Raw genomic sequence first — 21,996 nt, 5'->3', positions numbered from 1 at the left:
GTAACCACTTCAGCCCTGTATACATTTCAGCCATTTGAAAATAGCCGATCTACAAGCTCACAATGCGTCGCGATGCGACGCATTGTGAGCTTGTAGATCTGCTATTTTCAAAAGATTTTTACACATTTGAAAACTTGAAATGGGACATCCTGCATAATGAGTACTTTTACTTTTGGTACTTTAAGTAGATTTTGATGCCAATACTTTACATATTGCATTCTGGACTTTTACTTTTAACACAGTATTTTCTTTTGCATTTGATACTTTCACTTAAATAAAACATGCGAGTACTTTTCCCACCACTGGATAAAGTGGTAAACAGCAACAAAAAGACAGAGAGAGCGTGAAAGAGAGGGGAAGATAGAGAGAGAGAGAGAATGAAGAGGTAGAATTCTTCGGCACAGCAAGAGGAATGCTCGAGAGCTGACCAAAAGCATGTCATCGGCTGTGCCCAGTGCATCACCGTAAAGAGATCTGCTCCATCTCAGCCACGCATTCCCGCGTTTATAGCCCAGGTTTTGGAACCAACAAGGTGCACATCCAGGCCATAGCTTTGGATTTACCAAGGTCTCTCTATATCCAGGAGTTTAAACAACCTTCCATTCACTCTGTGTTTCACAAGCAGGGGAACTGATGCTCAAAAAGTGGGAAAGAGAGACATTCTCACAGCTTTATAGGCTTAGGAAATAGGTAGGTTAGTGTTAGTTCGGCAGACAGACAGACAGACAGACAGACAGACAGACAGACAGACAGTAGTAGATAGAAATTCAGTTGTCAAGTAAAATTTCATGATTGTGACCGCCCTAAGTGCTATACTAAATGAAAATGGCAGAGTGTATTGTATCGGCACCACAAGACAAAATATCTCTACTTTCATCTTTTGTGAAGATGTTGAAGCTTCATTATTTTCCTCTTCACAGATAAACCAATTCCAGTTGTACACCCGCTGTGTCCCTTACAGTCTGTCCCTTGTTTACAGTGTCAGTGAACAAAATGTCTGAACCTGCGGTTCCTCTCATACTGAGCTGGATTCTATATGGCAATAACACATGATCAGAAGGGTAAAACTAACCTGTCTCACGACGGTCTCTGAAACAAAGATACAGGTAAGGGTTGAGAACAATAGTAAGTAGTAGTAACACTAGTAAACATAGGATAACTATATAACATAAAAGACAGTATAAAGATGACATAAAGGTAGGGTAAGTGATTTACTTTTGTTAAAATAAGTGTTACATAGCTCTATATTCTGATAGTACTCATTGCTATAGAGTGTTTGTTCAGTAAAAGGAGTCTCCATGTCTCTCCAGCTCTTTATTAAACAGAAAATGCATTTTCAGTGCTCTCTCCTGATTGACTTAAATGTTGTCACCTACCTGAAAATGTACTATATTGTGTTTACTAAAGAGCTGGAGAGACCCCTGTGACCGAACAAACGCTCTGTAGCAATGATTGCTATCAGAATATAGTACTTTAACCTTTTTATGAAAAAAAAAGAACCAAAAAAATATCACTTACCCTACCTTTAACATCTGGCCTTATTATCTTAGGTAGTGTAATGTTAGTGTATTATTGTGTCAAGACTTTCAGTATGACAGAGGGTCAAATGTGGGGCCCAAGTAAAAAGCCAGTGACAAACCAATTTCTGTAAACCAGGTTATTCAGTGAAATCTGAATCTGAAAAGAACTGAATGCAGATAATTATGAACACTCTCACTTGAATGTTCACATAACAGAAACCCTGGAGCAGTAAAGTGTTGCTAGAAGAAAACATTGAAGACATTTGTTATTGTACAGCATAATTTAATATTCAAAAAATATAAACAATTTATAAAAAATACTACTTCCATTTTATATAGTCTCATCTGCATGTAAATTTAGCCTGCCCTGAAATTTCCACTGAATTATCATAGAATTATATATTATAACAATTGCTTTACAACTAATCTCCCCCCCAAAAAAAATAAATCTAAAAGGAAAATGCAATGGTGATGTACAGTATAAATCATCAACAGTTTATTCCAAAAAGCTACACAGCATTTTTCTTATTTTCCAATAGCAAATATTGCCAAGACAATTGTGCTTGTGTGGTGTTATCATCATGATTCAGGCCTTCCAACAATGTGTGGTTATCAGGAAAAAAAAATACAATCCTTATTTTTTAATAGTATTAATCCATTAAAATATTGTATCAGTTGATTTTCATCCCTGCCGAGGAGGATTTAGTTTATTTCATTTACTCATCAAGACGATCTAAAGCCACATTGTGATGATCGTGAACTAACCATGTGTGGAGAGAGACTAGAGACAGTTTGCTATATAAGCTCATGATGCTTCATTTTGATCGTTTGCGCATTCGGTGTCGCGCGCACCGAAAACAGCAGATCCGCAGGCTTTACATCGTGAGCTTGTAGATCGGCTATTTATTTCCGGCGAGCAACAAGGTTTAAATCAGTCTTAAGATGCAGTCCAGGTGCAACAGGCCATCTGGCTTTCCCTTTTTGTACTTCCTCTGCAGACAGTGTTCTCCTCCAGATCACATGAAACCCTATCGCCAGAGCCTCCGTCAATCTGCTGCACTTTCTCTGGAGGTCAAAGCTCTGGAGAGGAGAGTCTTGTCCGGCATCGTATATACTTAGAACTCCCCCGGAAACGCTGTAGGCGAGGAGGAGCGTTCGCAACAAGATCTGTTCTCAGAAGAACACTCATTGTCCCTGTTGTCAACCCGGCCGTCCCAGTCCGTTCGGAAAGTGTAGAAATACTGATGCGCGTGTGTGTGTGTGTGTGTGTGTGTGTGTGTGTGTGTGTGTGTGTGTGTGTGTGTGTGTGTGTGTGTGTGTGTGTGTGTGTGTGTGTGTGTGTGTGTGTGTGTGTGTGTGTGTGTGTGTGTGTGTGTGTGTGTGTGTGTGTGTGTGTGTGTGTGTGTGTGCGTGCGTGCGTGCGTGCGTGCGTGCGTGCGTGCGTGCGTGTGTGTGTGTTTCTGTCAGTGGTGGAAAGTAACTTAACTATAGGCTACATGTACTCAAGTACTGTACTTTTTTTTTGGTATTTGTACTTTACTAGAGTATTTCCAATTTCCAAAACTTTTACTTCTACTCCACTACATCGCAGAGGCAAATATTGTACTTTTACTCAACTGCAATCATTTGAAAACTTGAGTTACTAGTTACTAGAAATAAACAGTAACAACTTCAGCCCTATATATACATTTCGGCCATTTGAAAATAGCCGATCTGCAAGCTCACAATGCGCCGCGATGCGACGCATTGTGACCTTGTAGATCGGCTATTTTCAAAAGATTAGTATACATTTGAAAACTTGAAATGGGAGATTTTGCATAATGAGCATATATAACCAAGCACATTTTGAATTCCGGACTTTTACTTGCAACAGAGCAGTTCTACACATTGCAGTATTGATACTTTTACTTAAGTAAAACATTTGAGTACTTTTTCCACCACTGGTTTCTGTCGACGTGTGTGCGTGTGCGCGCGCGCGCGTGTGCGCGCGCGCGTGTGCGTGTGTGTGTGTGTGTGTGTGTGTGCACGCGCACGCGTATGTGTCTGGAAACAATGCACAGAATGTGTGCAGGCATGCTCGGAGCGCAACGTCTCTCTCTCTTCCCCCCTCGCCCCTGGAATCCTCATCCGCGGTCCCTTCATTTACACGTGTGCATGTCGTTCATGCTCTCGCAGCGCCGGCAGCGCACGTAGCAGCACCACACGAACTTGCACTCGCAGCGCTCCACGTGGCGCACCACGTGCGTGTTGTAGCCGCGGCCGCAGCACAGCAGGTTGCAGCCGTCGGGGCCCTGCGAGGCGCGGTTGCACCGTCGCCCCCTGGTGCCCGTCACGCCCCAGCGCTTGTCCTCCAGGCAGTAGTTGGGCGACTTGGCGAGGAAGACGAGCTCCTGCTTCTCGATGGGCACGCGCCGCTGCTCCCTCTCCTTCCGCTTGGCCTTCCGCTTGCTGTGGGACGAGCGGTCCAGCACGTGCACGCTGCCCTCGTAGCGCTCCTTCAGGTGGTTGCCCACGCGCTCGAACGGCGCCATGGTGCGCCAGCACGTCTTGACGGCGCAGGAGCCCGACACGCCGTGGCACCGGCAGTCGGTGGACATGGTCTTCTCGATGGCCTTTAGGAGGGTCAGGAGGAGGAAAAAGGTTTCAGCGGACATGTATACTGTACATTGCAACACAGTCTCACTCCCAAGAAGTCACATGTTGACTTTTGTGCAGAACCCCTTCCAGTCACATTGTGAACGCGTCGCGTTGTGAGCTTGTAGATCTGCTATTTTCAAATAGCCTTAGTATGTATAGAATAGGGCTAAAGTGCTTAATGTATGTTTTATAATATAATAATGTATATATGCAATGTAATTTTTAACTAAAGTTGACAAATAATTGTAGTGGAGTAAAAGTACAATATTTGCCTCTGAGATGTAGTGGAGTAGAAGTAAAAGTATTGAAGATTGGCTGTAGCTGTTCTGTTTTTCTTGCTTACTGCAGGCTGTGATGACACCTGGATTTCTTTTGGGGATTAAAGGGATAGTTCGCCCAAATATATATATTTTTTTCCTATCGATTAGTCACCCCATGGAGACTTGAATTCATTGATATTTTTTTGTTTTTGTCGCATTCCAGCGGACCGGTATGGCAGCGGTTCCGGTAGGAGACACAAAGGAGACTCTTTGTGTCTCCTACCGGAACCACTGCCGGTCATCAAATTATTGGCTTAGGAATGCGACAAAAACGAAAACATCCCCATGAATTCAAGTCTCCATGGGGTGACTAATCGACAGAAACAAAGTCATTTTGGGGGTGAACCATTTCTATCTATGTAACTCTTCCTAGCTATTAGTTATTAGCTATTATCTATATGGGTGTATAGCTACTGAGCAGCAGCGCCCAGCGAACAGCAGTTGTGGGGTTCAAGCATCTTGCTCAAAGGCCCAGGGATCCAACCTGGGGAACCTTCCGGTTCCCAGGAGAACCGCTCTATACCTCCCCAGACATTTCCCCTAAGCGGAAACGGGTTGCTATCTTTATTTGAAGCTCCAGCGCCCGATAGAGCCGTGACCTCATGTTGTTACGCTAACAGTTTGCATTTCAGTCTTAACACAGCAGCAGGGTGGAGGCAGGAGTCAGGCGTTACTACCCCAGGGTGGAGGCAGGAGTCAGGCGTTACTACTACTACCCCCTGGGGCACTATCCGCACTTAAACCTCTCTCACTGATACAATAGACTCTACACTACAGGGCACTGCTGGAACAAGTGTTCCTGGATTCCCTGGGGGGGGGGGGGGGGGGCACAAGCCCACCATGGCCAGAGACAGTGGTCTCTGGGTGACCCCGTTTTAGCCCCCCCCCCCCCCCCCCCCGTTCTTCTCTGGTTCGGCCCCTCTTAACCTTCCACCTCGGCTTGCGGACGGACAGTGGGAAAAAGACTGTAAACAGTAAACACACACTGCTTTCTTTGTACTCTAGAAGAGGTGTGTGTGTGTTGTGTGTGTGTGTGTGTGTGTGTGTGTGTGTGTGTGTGTGTGTGTGTGTGTGTGTGTGTGTGTGTGTGTGTGTGTGTGTGTGTGTGTGTGTGTGTGTGTGTGTGTGTGTGTGTGTGTGTGTGTGTGTCCGGAATTCAAAATTGAGTTTACTTGAGTAAAAGTACAAAACGTATTGGTATCAAAATATACCTAAAGTACCAAAAGTAGAAAGAACTCATTATACAGAACGCCCCATTTCACAAGTTCAAAATATGTGTGCATGTGCGTGTGCGTGTGCGTGCGCGTGTGTGTGTGTGTGCGTGTGCGTGTGTGTGTGTGTGTGTGTGTGCGTGTGCGTGCGTGCGAGCGTGCGTGCGTGTGTGCGTACTGTACACGCGTGCATTTGAAAATAAGTGTACTTCTGTGTGTGTGTATGCCTGTCTAAAGATCAGTGCCTGTAACAGTATTTGTCTGTTGTCATTTTGCTATGGGTGTGTTTACAAGGGACATTCCTTTGAGCGAATTATTGGCAAGGAAACGTCTATACCACTGTGCCGTGCCTCTCCCAATTACTCAATATGGATGCGATGAGCGGGACTTATTGCAACTCTGATTCCGTCACTCATATCCTCCCATTCTGTTATGTCCTCATTGCTCTTGTACTAGTTGGCTGTTCTTTTTTTTGTTTTTCACTTTTATGTTTTCGGATGAGGGTACACAAGCACATTTCTAGTGGCGTAGAGTGGTGGAAAAAGTACTCAAATGTTTTACTTAAGTACAAGTATCGATACTGTAGTGTAGAAGTCCTCTGTTACAAGTAAAAGTCCGGAATTCAAAATTGAATTGAGTAAAACTATAAAAGTATTGGTATCAAAAATAAATGTACGTAAAGTACCAAAAGTAAAAGTACTAAAATGTTTGAAAATAGCAGATCTACAGGCGTGTAGATCGGCTAGGTTCAAATAGTGTATGTATAAAATATGGCTAAAGTGGTTAATGTCTGTTTTATAATCTAACACTTTATATCTGCAAAGTGACTAGTAAGGAAAGTTTTCAAATAATTGTAGTGGAGTAAAAGTACAATATTTGCCTCTGAGATGTAGTGGAGTAGAAGTAAAAGTCCTGAAAATTGGAAATACTCTAACAGTAAAAAAAACACCTCAAAATTGTACTTACAGTAAGTACAGTAAATGTACTTAGTTACTTTACACCTTGTACTAGTTGGCGTTTCTTTTTTTTTGTTTTTCACTTTCATGCCTTCGGATGAGAGGATCTAAGCACATTTCTAGTGGCGTCGTGCATGTTGTAGAAGTAACTCTTTTAGACACACTGCACGGCCTTCTGGACCCGTGTTATTTCTAAACTCGGCAGAGAAGAAAGAAATCTCATGACTCGAGTGCCTTTTCCGTTGCTCCATCCCGTGAAGCATCGCTTTGCTTTCATTGATCGTGAACAGGAACGCATCAGTGTCATTTTAAGATCCCTTTGGGCTATTCAAAAATAGCAGATATACAAGCTCATAGCGCGGCACCGAGTGCCGCGCTATGAGCTTGTAGATCTGCTATTTTTATTCTTTTTAATCGTGAAAATGTGTGCAAATCTTTGAATGTATATATTTTGAAAGGGAACATTTGTAACTCAAATCTTTGCTTCCGGGGATGTCCCTGGGACAACATATTTTGAGATGGGGGTCCGCATGTCATTTTGGGGGTCCTTGACATGAAAAAAGAACCACTGATATTATAGCAACATACATTTTTTTTTAACTGTTAGGATTTAGAAGACATTTGTACATTTGTAGAATCCCCCAGAAGCAAAGATTTGAGTTAGAAATGTTCGCTTTAAAATATATATTCAAAGATTTGCAAAAAACGTCACGATTTCAAACAAATAGCAGATCTACAAGCTCATAGCGCGGCACTCGGTGCCGCGCTATGAGCTTGTAGATCTGTTATTTTTTAATAGCCAAAGAAATATATAAAAATAACGTGTAAGTAACGTGTACGTTAAGAATTTTAGTATTTTTTCCACCACTGCACAATAGGAATCCAGACACCTCTCTCTCTCTCTCTCTCTCTCTCTCTCTCTCTCTCTCTCTCTCTCTCTCTCTCTCTCTCTCTGTGTGTGCTCTGGGTGACATATGTTGTGTGGCAGAGGGATGTCTGTGTGTATAAATACATATCTATGAGAACACATGCACGCGCCCCCCCATAGCCCTCTCTCTCACCTGTCGCCCGGCCTCGCTGTTGTGCTGGTTCATGGAGAGCAGGCCGTACCCCCCTCCTCCCCCTCCTCCCCCTCCTCCTCCTCCTCTGGACGAGGACGAGGAGGACGAGGAGGACGACACGTTCCTGGCGTTCCCGGTGTTGTCTATGAACTTCCGGCTGAACCACGTGCCGTAGTGGATGTGGTCCGAGCAGCCCCCCCAGTGCCAGCCCTCCTCCATCGCCACGGCAGATTGGGTCCCCGGGGGTCCCTGGAGGCTGGTGTCACAGCCGCACTCCGTCATGTTGCCCTGGCTGCAGGCGCGCGTCACGGCGTGGACCAGGCCCGCCGCCATCACCGCGTAGATGAACGCCGTCTCCTTGGTCCCTGTGCCCGCCATGTATACACACATCCACCACACATCCCCAGGGGAAGAAGAAACGTTCATTTACATATAGGACCAGTGGTGGGAAAAGTACTCACATGTTTTACTTGAGTAAAAGTATCAATGCTGCAATGTAGAAACAGTGGTGTCGAGTAACTAAGTACATTTACTCAAGTACTGTACTTAAGTACAATTTTGAGGTATCTGTACTTTACTTGAGTATTTCCAATTTATAATACTTTTACTTCTACTCCACTACATCTCAGAGGCAAATATTGTGCTTTATACTTGAAATCAGTATTGGTACTTTTACTTAAGTAAAGAATTTGAGTATTTTTTTCCACCACTGTGTAGAAATACTCTGTTAACGCTGTTAACGTCTCCTTGGTCTCTGTAAAAGCGTTGATTTTGACAACTAATTTTGATTTAGTTTTAGTCAGTCTTTTGAATGAAATTCTATTTAGTTTTAGTCATATTTTAGTCATCTGAAATGTTTTAGTTTTTGTCTAGTTTTAGTCGACTAAATATCATAAGATTATAGTCGACTAAATCTACAGTTGATTTAGTCGACTAAAATGTATATTGGTGGTGCCTTGATGGCGTCGTGATGGCTGATTTTACACTTGGTTGCATGCTGAAAATAGACGATCTATAGAGCTCACAATGCGTCGCGCTGCGACGCGTTGTGAGCTTGTAGATCTTCTATTTTCAGAGCTCAACACCCGAGCGCAACCAAACATAAAATGACTTGTCCTTTACTGTAGTTCTACTGGATCTCTTCTACACTCGACCCTCACTAACATTTTAGTCTAGTTTTTATTTGTTGACGAAATTGTCTATATGTTTAGTCTTAGTTTTAGTCATCGTAAACCGTACCTCTGTACAAATTGCAAACTGTTAATAAAGTAGTCAATGAATACATTAAAAAGATTCAAGTACTTTATTCTGATAGTAATCATTGCTACAGAGCATTTGTTCGGTCACAGGGGTCTCTCCAGCTCTTTAGTAAACAGAATACAGTACATTTGCAGGTACAGTACAGTGGTACCCTACAAAATTTAAGCCAATCAGGAGAGAGCACTGAAAATGCATGTTCTGTTTAATAAAGAGCTGGAGAGACATGGGGGACTTACTGAACAAACACTCTATAGCAATGATTACTATCATTGTATAGAGCTATTTAACACTTATTTTAACCAAAGTAAATCACTTACCCTACCTTAAGTATATCCAAGGATAACGAAAATAGCACATCTACACACTTATAGATAGAGATTCAACTTCTTTTTTTTTCTTTCTTTTTTTTTTTTTTTAAATGTCTGACAACTCTCACCTATAATGACATGGCCCAAAAATAGGGACGCCAGGTTGAAAAGTGGATAAGTAGGACTGGCAGAGGTTTCGTGTTTACCGCATACGAATCCTGGCTTCAGTTTGGGAGACTTTGAAGAGGATCTTTATTCATTTAAAACGTTTGGCTGGCCGTCGCATTCCGAGCAGACAGGGTGATGGTTGAACAATTATACCGCAAATTCATGACACCCTGCTGCACGTCTGCACTGTAATATCTGAGCGTTAATCACTTTAAAAGGAATCAGACCGGATCAGTAAAGATCAAAGATTTACCAAATTCAACTACCGCGTCTGTCGAAAGACGAAAGGCTGACAGAAGGCCCTTACGTTTAAACGATTTTGTTTATCGGAACTCACACACACACTCACACAAACACACGCGCGCACACGCACACACACTCTCAAGTACTGTATTTTTTTGAGGAATTTGTACTTTACTTGAGTATTTCCAATTTGCAATACTTTTACTTCTACTCCACTACATCTCAGAGGCAAATATTGTACTTTTACTCCTCTACAATGATTTGACAACTTTAGTTACTAGTTACTTTGTAGATTTTGATTATTGTTACAAAACATACAGTAACCAGTAACCACTTCAGCCCTATATGTGTATACATTTCCATTTTTTTGAAAATAGCCGATCTACAAGCTCACAAGGCGTCGCATTGTGAGCTTGTAGATCGGCGATTTTTATACATTTTGTACATTTGAAAACTTCTGCATAATGAGTACTTTCTACTTTTGGTACTTTTACTCAAGCACATTTTTTATTCCGGACTTTTACTTGTAACAGAGTGCTTTTACATTGCTGTATTGATACTTTTACTTAAGTGAACTAGTACTTTTTACACCACTGCACGCACACACACGCACACACAGACACACACACACACACACACACACACACACACACACACACACACACACACACACACACACACACACACACACACACACACACACACACACACACACACACACACAGTGAGGTGAGAGGCGCGGTAGACACCAGCTCCCATGGGAAAGGGACCTGGCCCAGACGGGGTGAGGCGCGTAGGGTTACACATCACAGTGTTTGAGGTGGAAGAGGTGATGATGGACAAGTATTGGCTCCTTACTACCAAAGTCTTGTGTTATTTCAGAGTTAAATTAACCACTTTATTAAGCCAAGATTTTTCAAAAATAGCAGATCTACAAGCTCATAGCGCGGCACTCGGTGCCGCGCTATGAGCTTGTAGATCTGCTATTTTTGAATAGCCAAAGAAAGCTAAAGTGACACAGATGCGTTCCAGGTCTCAATTTATATTAAAATTTGAAAATGTGGACATTCTTTAATTGTTTTGATTTGATTCGATTTTATTTTTATTATATGTGAACATTTTTGACATTTTTTCTCTTGGCATGCCTAGGGACACCAGGTGGAAAGTGCTTAGAGAACAAATCTCAAGCCAAACGCTTTCTAGTTAAAGGGGCATTTCGCCAAAAAAACAAATGGCTGATTTAGTTGGCGAAGATTCTGAAAATACTAACATACAAAGGATTATGCATCAACAAATCCAGTGGTGGAAAGTAACTAAGTACATGTACTCAAGTACTGTGCTTAAGTACAATTTGGGGACTTTTCTTTTTACTTTACTGGAGTATTATCATTTTTCTATACTTTTACTTCTACTCCACTACATCTCAGAGACAAATATTGTACTTTTACTCCACTACAATTATTTGAAAACTTTAGTTAATAGTTACTAAATAGATTTTGATTATTATTACAAAACATACATTTACCACATACATTTAAGCCCTATGTAAACTTTGGCTATTTGAAAATAGCAGATCTACAAGCTCACAACGTGTCGCATAGCGACACGTTGTGAGCTTGTAGATCTGCTATTTTCAAAAGACTTTTAAACATTTTAGACGCATAACCAGTACTTTTACTTTTGGTACTTTTAAGTACATGTTGAATGCCAAAACCTTTGTACTTTTACTCGACTACATTTTGAATTCCGGACTTTTACTTGTAACAGAGTATTTCTACTTTGCAGTATTGATACTTTTACTTAGGTAAACAATTTGAGTACTTTTTCCACCACTGAACAAATCTGGGCACGGTGGCCTGCTGAGTGCATGAACATGAGCTCTCACTATGAAACACTCCCAAGACTGCTGGGATTTACAGGCCGCTCTGATGAGTGAACTGTTTGAAATGTTTTGTATTGTTAGATGCGAGTCTGTGAAATGATTACAATGCTGCTGGGAAAAGCACTGCATAATATAGTAAAGTACTAAAATGTTTCAAAAGATTTGTATACATTCTATACACTTGTGAAATGGGACCTTGTGCATAATGAGTACTTTCACTTTTGGTACCTTAGGTACATTTTGATTCCAATACTTTAGTACTTTTACTCAAGTACATTTAGAATTCTGGACTTTCACTTGTAACAGAGTGCTTCTATATTGCCGTATTGATACTTTTACATAAGTAAAACACTTGAGTACTTTTTCCACCACTGGATGCACTACAGACGTGCAACATTGTCCATGGGAGCATTGGGCTGTGACAACTTCAAAGATTTGAACATCATCTGGGAGTTCATTTAACGTGTGATATTCAAGACATACTGACAGTCATATATTTGACACCATCTGCTGTGCCACCAAGCAAGAGAAATGTACTCTCCTTAGCTCCTGAATTTGGATCATCACCAGAGGGATAAGTCACCTGGAACGATAGCCTAATTAAATAAAGAATCCTCTTATTCGATTAGAATAACGTCTAGCTTTTTAGAGAGAACATAAAAGGAACATCTGCAGTCATGGGACAACATTCTCAAGCCTCTTAGGGCAAAGTTAAACACGTCCTAACTAACTAAATGTGAAACCGTGGTAAAGATAGCGTGAAGAAGTTAACTTTCTCAATAATAACATGCTGTTGCGTTTGTAACTTTCTAGTGAAGTAACGGATGCTGACTGGTGGAATGTGTGAGGCACTGGAGAGAGGTGAGGCGAAAAGCAAAGAGTAATCTCCACGTCAGACCAAAAATGGAAGATTTAACCCTTTAAGGCCGGGAAGGGAACGCATCTGTGTCATTTTAAGATTTCTTTGGCTATTTTTGGAAAATCCTGAAAATTTGTGCAAATCTTTATACATGTTTAACTCAAATCTTGAGTTTGACTCAAATGCTTTTAACATTTTAACTCAAATGCTTCTGGGGGTCCCTGGAACAAAATATTTTTAGTTGGGAGGGGGTCCGCAGTCAAATACATATTATTTTGGGGGTCCTTGACAAGTTTGAAAACCATTGATAATATAGCAACATAAGTAAAAAAAAATCTGCAACTTTCGGAAAAAAGTACTTTAGGATTTAGAAGACATTTGTAAAATCCCCAGAAGCAAAGACTCGAGTTAAAAACTTTCGCTTTAAAAAAGTATATATATATTCATTTAAAAAAAAAAAAAAAAAGCAGATCTACAAGCTCATAGCACGGCACTCGGTGCCGCGCTATGAGCTTGTATATCTGCTATTTTTTAATAGCCAAAGAAATCTTAAAATGACACAGATGCGTTCCCGGTCTTAAAGGGTTAAGGAATAAAAACCATGCAGGACTGAGATTTCCAGGGAGCCAGAACTCGCAGGACCTTAGGCCTTGGAAACAAGCTCGCTAGAATAAAGAAACCATGTCTTGTGTTACATGTCGACTTGAGGTCTCGAAATTAGTATAATCCCGCTGGTTTTACGGCCGACAGGGCGCAAGGGGTTTCTCTGTTCAAAGAGACACTTGACCGTGGATAAAATGCTGTTGAAACAGATAAACCGGAGCAGATGTGCCCACAGAGGTGTTCTCTATTTGCTGGTTCAAGTGGCTGGGGGGATATTATAGCCTACACACATTACCAGAGTTGTAAAGTAACTAAGTATATTTACTCAAGTACTGTACTTAAGTACAATTCTGAGGTGTTTTTTTTACTTTACTTGAGTATTTCCAGTTTTCAATACATTTACTTCTACTCCACTACATCTCAGAGGCAAATATTGTACGTTTACTCCATTGCAATTATTTGAAAACGTTAGTCACTGGTTACTTATAAATTATTATATCATAAAACATACATTAACCACTTCAGCCCTGTTTTAGATATAGGCTATTTGAAAATAGCCGATCTACAAGCTCACGCACACGACACGATGTGAGCATCGTCTATTTTAAAATTGTTCAGTAGGCTACTTTTACTTTTGGTACTTTAAGTATATTTTGATGCCAATACTTTTGTACTTTTACTCAAGTAACATTTTGAACACAGGCCTTTTGCTTGTAACAGAGTATTTCTACATTGCAGCATTGATACTTTTACTTGTGAGTAAAATGTGAGTACTTTTTCCACCACTGCATATTACGTCCGTAAATCAGATCACCATCTCTCTGAACAACCATGACACATTTTTAGGACTCACGTCCACCACGAGAAGGGAATGAGTTTTACTGGCATTGGTCTTGACTCAAACCATTGACACAGTCATGCAGTTATAGCCTAAACCATTGGTTCTCAAAGTGGGGTCCGCGGACCCCCAGGGGTCCTTGGGGGAGTTCCAGGGGGTCCCCAGCTAAATGATAGATTAGGCACCAAATGGACCCTTATGGGTCTGTAACTCTGAGAGTGTACAAATGGAACCAAATGGACCCTAACGGGTCCATTTGGTTCCATTTGTACACTCTCAGAGTTAAATTGACATAGATTTTACAATATAAATTGCGGTCCAAGTGATAGAAATGCCTTAAATGGGGGTCTGTAGCCCTAATGCATGTTACACTGGGGTCCTTGAAATTAAAATGGTTGAGAATCACTGCTAGAGCCGTAAAAAATCTTCTCTTATGGGGGTCCCTGGCATATCTTTTGAAATGGGGGTCCGCGGGCTAGTAAGTGTCAATTTGGGGGTCCTTGACATGAAAAAGTTTGAGAACCACTGGCCTAAACGCATGATTTAAGTTGAAATGGGTAAATGTGTAACGGCTTGATATGTATTTATATTTGTACAGAGACAAACATTCGACAACAAAGAAGATTTGTAATAAATACAAAATACACTTTTTTTCCCCCTCCAACACTTTAAAATTGGGGGGAAATGTTAAAGTGCTGTTCATCCATTTGTAACTATGAGTGTACAAATGTAATAAAATTAACCCTTAGGGGTTCATTTGGTTATATTTGTACACTCAGAGTTAAAGATGCAGTAAGGGATTTTATGATGTTAAAATAAGTGTTAAATACTAAATAGCTCTATATTCTGATGTATATGTCTTTGTTCAGTAACAGTGTGTCCCCCTCAGTCGGAACTGAACTGGAACACTATACAATTGAAGCTGATACATGGATACTCTCTCCTATGATTGGATGAAATTGACAACCCACCTGGAAATGCATTTTCAGTTTTTTAAAGAGCTGGAGAGACAGGGAGACCCCTAATACTGAACAAACACTCATACTATCAAAATATAGAGCTTATTTAACCTTTTCACACACACATGTTTTTATTATTATTTTAGGCAAAAAATATCACTATAGCCTACCTTTAAATGAACACTCGGGATTTGTACAGTGCATGAGTTTACTTTTACTTCTACTCCACTACATCTCAGAGACAAATATTGTACTTTTTACTCCACTGCAATTATTTGAAAACTTTAGTTACTTTGTAGATTTTGATTGTTCTTACAAAACATACATTAACCACTTCAGCCCCATATACATTTTAGCCATTTGAAAATAGCAGATCTACAAGCTCACAATGCGTCATGATGGACGCATTGTGAGCTTGTAGATCTGCTATTTTCAAAGATTTTTTTAAAAAACATTTTATACATTTGACATTTCACAAGTTTACACACACACACACACACACACACACACACACACACACACACACACACACACACACACACACACACACACACACACACACACCGATATAGCCGATCTACAAGCTGGTAGATCTGCTATTTTCAAAATGTTTTTTTTTGTACATTTGAAAATTGTGAAATGGGACATTCTGCATAATGATTAGCCTACTTTTGGTAGCCTACTTTAAAGGTAGGGTAAGTGATTTTCTTTGGTTAAAATAAGTGTTAAATAGCTCTATATTCTGATAGTACTCATTGCTATAGAAAAAGGAGTATCCTTGTCTCTCCAGCTCTTTATAAAACAGAAAATGCATTTTCAGTTTAATTTCCAATTGTATCCAATCAGGATAGAGAACTCAATCAGGATATAGATTAAACAAGTGAAATTGGAAGTGATGACACTAAGAACTGAGCAGGCAAAATTGGAACTGCATGGAACACTATAAAAAAATTAAGCTTAAAAATGGGTACTTTCTCCTGATTGGCTGAGATTTTGACACCTAGAAAATGTATTTTCTGTTTATTAAAGAGCTGGAGAGACGGGGAGACTCCTGTTACTGAACAAACAATGATAGCAATGGTTACTATCCGAATATAGTGCTTTAACCTTTTAACAGAATACTTTTTGTTTTAACCCAAAAATATCATTTACCCTACCTTTAAGTACATTTTGATACCAATACTTTTGTACTCAAGTACATTTTGTGATGCCATATAGTCTACAGTCTTACCGCTGTTTGACTCGTAGCCGAACACAGAGTGTCCCTTGGCGGCGGTGGAGCAGTTCCAGCGTTCGTGCTTGAACTGGGTCTGGCACTCCGCGATGCCCAGGCGCGCTCCGTCCTGGATGCTGGACAACAGGAACGGCCTCCTCCTGCACAGCTCCTTCTGCCTGTAGGTCAGCGGGAGGTTGGAGCAGCCGAGTTTCTCCGGGACCCCCACGGATGTGATCCCCAACCACCTAAGATGAGGAGGAGACACGTCAAATAAACTAGTTTCTCCTGGACCGCATGTGATTTCCAACCATCTGATTAGACCAGTGGTTCTCAAAGTGGAGTCCAGGGACTGACTCTCAAGGTTCCTTGAGGGGGGTCTAAATTGACCCTTACAAGTATGTAACTCTGGCAGTGTACAAATGGAACTAAATGGACCCTAACGGGTCCATTGTACCCGTTAGTTCCATTTGTACACTGCCAGAGTTAAGGGGGGGGGGGGGTTCTTGAAATGTAAAAGTCTCAGAACCACTGGATTAGACCATAGTTATAATGGATGAGACACATACAAAAAAACTGGGAAATCATTACCAATGCACCCCATGCTGTGCGTAAATTGGGTTAATTAGGCTATTAAGGCAGAGCGCGCGGGTGCGCCTGTCGTTGCTAGTCACTGAATTGAGTGCAAACTAAGGGACCCCAATTGAAACAAGCCATAGGCCTTTTTAAAAGAAATAATCCTATTTGACCTTGTATTTGAACTGTACTTTCATTCATGTGCTTTCATTCTGCAAACTTCTAAATAAAGTATTCAATCAAATCAATCAATCAATCAATGATTTGCCAATAATATCACCCACAGTGGTGTAAAGTAACTAAGTATGCTACCTACATTTAGGCTACATACAATACAAGTACAATTTTGAGGTCTTTTTACTTTCTTAATAGTATGTACAATTTTCAATGCTTTTACTTGTACTCCACTACATCTCAGAGTCAAATATTGTAGGATTCTTTTTACTCCATTACAATTATTAGAAAACTTTAGTTAGCCTACTAGTAATACATTGATTTTTTTTTTATTACGATTTTACGATCTACAAGGCAAGCTCACAACGTGTTGCATCGATTCGCGACGCGTTGTGAGCTTGTATATCTGCTGTATGATCTTGCAACACTTGAAATGGGACTTTCTGCATATAATGACCACTTTTACTTTTGGTACTTTAACCCTTTAAGACCTGTCACTTAAGATTCTTTGGCTATTCAAAAATAGCAGATATACGAGTGCGCGCCATGAGCTTGTAGATCTGCTATTTTTGAAAAATCGTGAAAAAATATATTTTTCAAAATGTTAGGATTTAGAAAACATTTTTAAGAGGTCTTAATGGGGTAAGTACATTTTGATGCCAATACTTGTGTAATTTTATTAAAGTAAAATGTAGTAGCCTACTTTTCCCACCACTGCCCACTAGCTGACGAGATAAAATACCCACATGTTCATAATAATATACTTACATCCAGCTGGCTTGGCAGCAGAGGGGATAGAGGGAGAAGGGAAGGAGAAACAGAACACAGATCTGATGTACTCCACAGTGCTTCTTCTCCATTGCCTCTTCATCTATAGAAGCGTGTGTCCATATAGTGTATGTCCATCCATGGACAGCCTGGTCCCTGAGCGGCTCTCTCTCATGCTAAAAACCCCAGTCAGTTAATCCTCATGCAGCGCGCTTTAACCCAGACTGATGCGATGTACAAGTAAAGGGTTTTCCTCCATACGACTCCTCATGGTGACTTTTACGCATGACGGCGATCGATCAGCCCCCGTGATGGCCGCTGCAGGGAACTCATCGTGCCGTTAAGAAGTGATCCACATGCTCAGTGATCTAGTGGTGATCTGGTGTCTGTGTGTCTGTGAGAGTCTCCAGACTATAGTGTTTATGTGGGTCTGATGGGGGAGAGACGCTTATAGGCACCAAGGAGAGATGTCTCTCTGATCCATGCAGGCTCCCTATTGGACCATCCTTCAATTCATATTCAGCAGACGTCAGTCCAGTGGTGTCCAAGTATCTAAGTATATTTACTCAAGTACTGTCTGTACTTAAGTACAATTTTGAGGTATTTTTTACTTTGCATATTTTGAGCTTGTAGATCTATGTTTTGTTACTTTTGAATTGGAATCTTGAATTTATTTTTTGCTATTTTTTAATTGGAATCCTGAAAGGAAAAATGTGTATTTAATTTAAAAGGTATTTAGTTATGCATTATGTTAACTTAATTAACTCAAATAATACATTGGACATAATGAATTAACAGATAATATAGTTGTACTGTAATACTAGTCATTAAACTATAGACTGAACTGAAGTAATTAAAGCGGGTCGTGTTTGCATGTTTTGAATTGTAACAGCTGAAATCAATGATGATATATCAGTATTCCAATATGGGCGAATTAAGTGAAGGTGGGGGCCCCATGTGGCAAACAAAAAGCCAAACCTTTTCATGTCAAAATGATATGTAGCCTATTTGGCTGCGGACTCCCATCTCAAAAATATTTTGTGCAAGGGATTTTTCAAAAATAGCAGATCTACAAGCTCATAGTGGGCACTCAGTGCCATGAGCTTGTACGTATCTGCACATTTTTTTTAATAGCCAAAGTATAAAATATGGTTAAATGATTGTGACGCTATATTAACATATTTTGCTGGTGACCCCCTAGACGACCCCTAACGAAATCTTTCGTCTAACGAAAATTACCAATCAACTGTAAATTGCCTGAAACGTACTCCTAACAGGTTTTTGGGGGGACGATTTTGGCCTCCACACTTAGTGATTTTTTCGGATTTAACTTTCGTTTCGGTAGTGACACAATGGTGAATTTTTTTTTACTAAGTCAAGAGCTCGATGAATGTTAGGGACCAAAAAAAAAAGTCACTACAAAGTACTACCAATCAACTCTAAATTTCCTGAAACGTACTCCTAACAGGTTTTTGGGGGGACGATTTTGGCCTCCACACTTAGTGATTTTTTCGGATTTAACTTTCGTTTCGGTTGTGACAAACTTTCGTTTCGGTAGTGACCCAATGGTGAAAAAAAAAGTCACTACAAAGTACTACCAATCAACTCTAAATTGCCTGAAACGTACTCCTAACAGGTTTTTGGGGGTCCGATTTTGGCCTCCACACTCATTTTTTCGGATTTAACTTTCGTTTCGGTAAAATAAATTTTACCGAAACGAAAATGACCAATCAACTCTAAATTGCCTGAAACGTACTCCTAACAGGTTTTTGGGGGGACGATTTTGGCCTCCACACTTAGTGATTTTTTCGGATTTAACTTTTGTTTCGGTAAAATAAATTTTACCTCCACACATAGTGATTTTTTCGGATTTAACTTTCGTTTCGGTAGTGACAAACTTTCGTTTCGGTAGTGACCCAATGGTGAAAAAAAAAAAAGTTACTACAAAGTACTACCAATCAACTCTAAATTGCCTGAAACGTGCTCCTAACAGGTTTTTGGGGGAACAATTTTTTTTCTGTTTTCGTCACTCGTCACTTTTCGTCACTACCGAAACGGGGAAAAAAAATCACAAAAAAATCACTACCAATCAACTTTAAATTGCCTGAAATGTGCTCCTAACAGGTTTTTGGGGGAACAATTTTTTTTCTGTTTTCGTCACTCGTCACTTTTCGTCACTACCGAAACGGAAAAAAAAAATCACAAAAAAATCACTACCAATCAGCTTTAAATTGACTGAAACGTGCTCCTAACAGGTTTTTGGGAGAATATTTTTTTTTCTGTTTTCGTCACTCGTCACTTTTCGTCACTACCGAAACGGAAAAAAAATTCACAAAAAAATCACTACCAATCAGCTTTAAATTGCCTGAAACGTGCTCCTAACAGGTTTTTGGGGGAACAATTTTTTTTCTGTTTTCGTCACTCGTCACTTTTCGTCACTACCGAAACGGGGAAAAAAAAATCACAAAAAAATCACTACCAATCAACTTTAAATTGCCTGAAACGTGCTCCTAACAGGTTTTTGGGGGAACATTTTTTTTTCTGTTTTCGTCACTCGTCACTTTTCGTCACTACCGAAACGAAAAAAAAATTTCACAAAAAAATCACTACCAACCAGCTTTAAATTGCCTGAAACGTGCTCCTAACAGGTTTTTGGGGGAACAATTTTTTTTCTGTTTTCGTCACTCGTCACTTTTCGTCACTACCGAAACGGAAAAAAAAAATCACTACCAATCAGCTTTAAATTGACTGAAACGTGCTCCTAACAGGTTTTTGGGAGAATATTTTTTTTTCTGTTTTCGTCACTCGTCACTTTTCGTCACTACCGAAACGGGAAAAAAAATCACAAAAAAATCACTACCAATCAGCTTTAAATTGCCTGAAACGTGCTCCTAACTGGTTTTTGGGGGAACAATTTTTTTTCTGTTTTCGTCACTCGTCACTTTTCGTCACTACCGAAACGGGAGAAAAAAATTCACAAAAAAATCACTACCAATCAGCTTTAAATTGCCTGAAACGTGCTCCTAACAGGTTTTTGGGGGAACAATTTTTTTTTCTGTTTTCGTCACTCGTCACTTTTCGTCACTACCGAAACGGAAAAAAAAATTCACAAAAAAATCACTACCAACCAGCTTTAAATTGCCTGAAACGTGCTCCTAACAGGTTTTTGGGGGAACAATTTTTTTTCTGTTTTCGTCACTCGTCACTTTTCGTAACTACCGAAACGGGAAAAAGAATTCACAAAAAAATCACTACCAATCAGCTTTAAATTGCCTGAAACGTGCTCCTAACAGGTTTTTGGGGGAACAATTTTGTTTCTGTTTTCGTCACTCGTCACTTTTCGTCACTACCGAAACGGAAAAAAAAAATCACAAAAAAATCACTACCAATCAGCTTTAAATTGCCTGAAACGTGCTCCTAACAGGTTTTTGGGGGATTTTTTTTTTTCTGTTTTCGTCACTCGTCACTTTTCGTCACTACCGAAACGGAAAAAAAAATTCACAAAAAAATCACTACCAACCAGCTTTAAATTGCCTGAAACGTGCTCCTAACAGGTTTTTGGGGGAACATTTTTTTTTCTGTTTTCGTCACTCGTCACTTTTCGTCACTACCGAAACGGGAAAAAAAATCACAAAAAAATCACTACCAACCAGCTTTAAATTGCCTGAAACGTGCTCCTAACAGGTTTTTGGGGGAACAATTTTTTTTCTGTTTTCGTCACTCGTCACTTTTCGTCACTACCGAAACGAAAAAAAAAAATCACAAAAAAATCACTACCAACCAGCTTTAAATTGCCTGAAACGTGCTCCTAACAGGTTTTTGGGGGAACAATTGTTTTTCTGTTTTCGTCACTCGTCACTTTTCGTCACTACCGAAACGAAAAAAAAAAATCACAAAAAAATCACTACCAATCAGCTTTAAATTGACTGAAACGTGCTCCTAACAGGTTTTTGGGAGAACAATTTTTTTTCTGTTTTCGTCACTCGTCACTTTTCGTCACTACCGAAACGGAAAAAAAAATTCACAAAAAAATCACTACCAATCAGATTTAAATTGCCTGAAACGTGCTCCTAACAGGTTTTTGGGGGAACATTTTTTTTTCTGTTTTCGTCACTCGTCACTTTTCGTCACTACCGAAACGGAAAAAAAAATTCACAAAAAAATCACTACCAACCAGCTTTAAATTGCCTGAAACGTGCTCCTAACAGGTTTTTGGGGGAACATTTTTTTTTCTGTTTTCGTCACTCGTCACTTTTCGTCACTACCGAAACGGGAAAAAAAAATCACAAAAAAATCACTACCAACCAGCTTTAAATTGCCTGAAACGTGCTCCTAACAGGTTTTTGGGGGAACAATTTTTTTTCTGTTTTCGTCTCTCGTCACTTTTCGTCACTACCGAAACGAAAAAAAAAAATCACAAAAAAATCACTACCAACCAGC

General features: G+C 40.1%; 1 protein-coding gene across 1 annotated transcript; it reads right to left on the bottom strand.

The window, feature by feature from the left end:
- Positions 1-3,658: 3,658 nt before the first annotated feature.
- On the bottom strand, positions 3,659-17,648 carry wnt16 (wingless-type MMTV integration site family, member 16; the record flags this gene model as incomplete). Its single annotated transcript, XM_084049490.1, has 4 exons — positions 3,659-4,132; positions 7,706-8,070; positions 16,057-16,286; positions 17,557-17,648. The coding sequence occupies 4 exons, from the start codon at positions 17,646-17,648 to the stop codon at positions 3,659-3,661; spliced, it is 1,161 nt and encodes a 386-aa protein (XP_083905616.1).
- Positions 17,649-21,996: the final 4,348 nt, after the last annotated feature.

This window comes from Gymnoscopelus microlampas (genome assembly GCF_963454915.1).
Source record: "Gymnoscopelus microlampas genome assembly, chromosome: 23".
In the NCBI taxonomy this organism is placed as follows: domain Eukaryota; kingdom Metazoa; phylum Chordata; class Actinopteri; order Myctophiformes; family Myctophidae; genus Gymnoscopelus; species Gymnoscopelus microlampas.
Note: the sequence above shows the minus strand (reverse complement) of the source record. Positions and strands in the feature narration are given on the sequence as shown.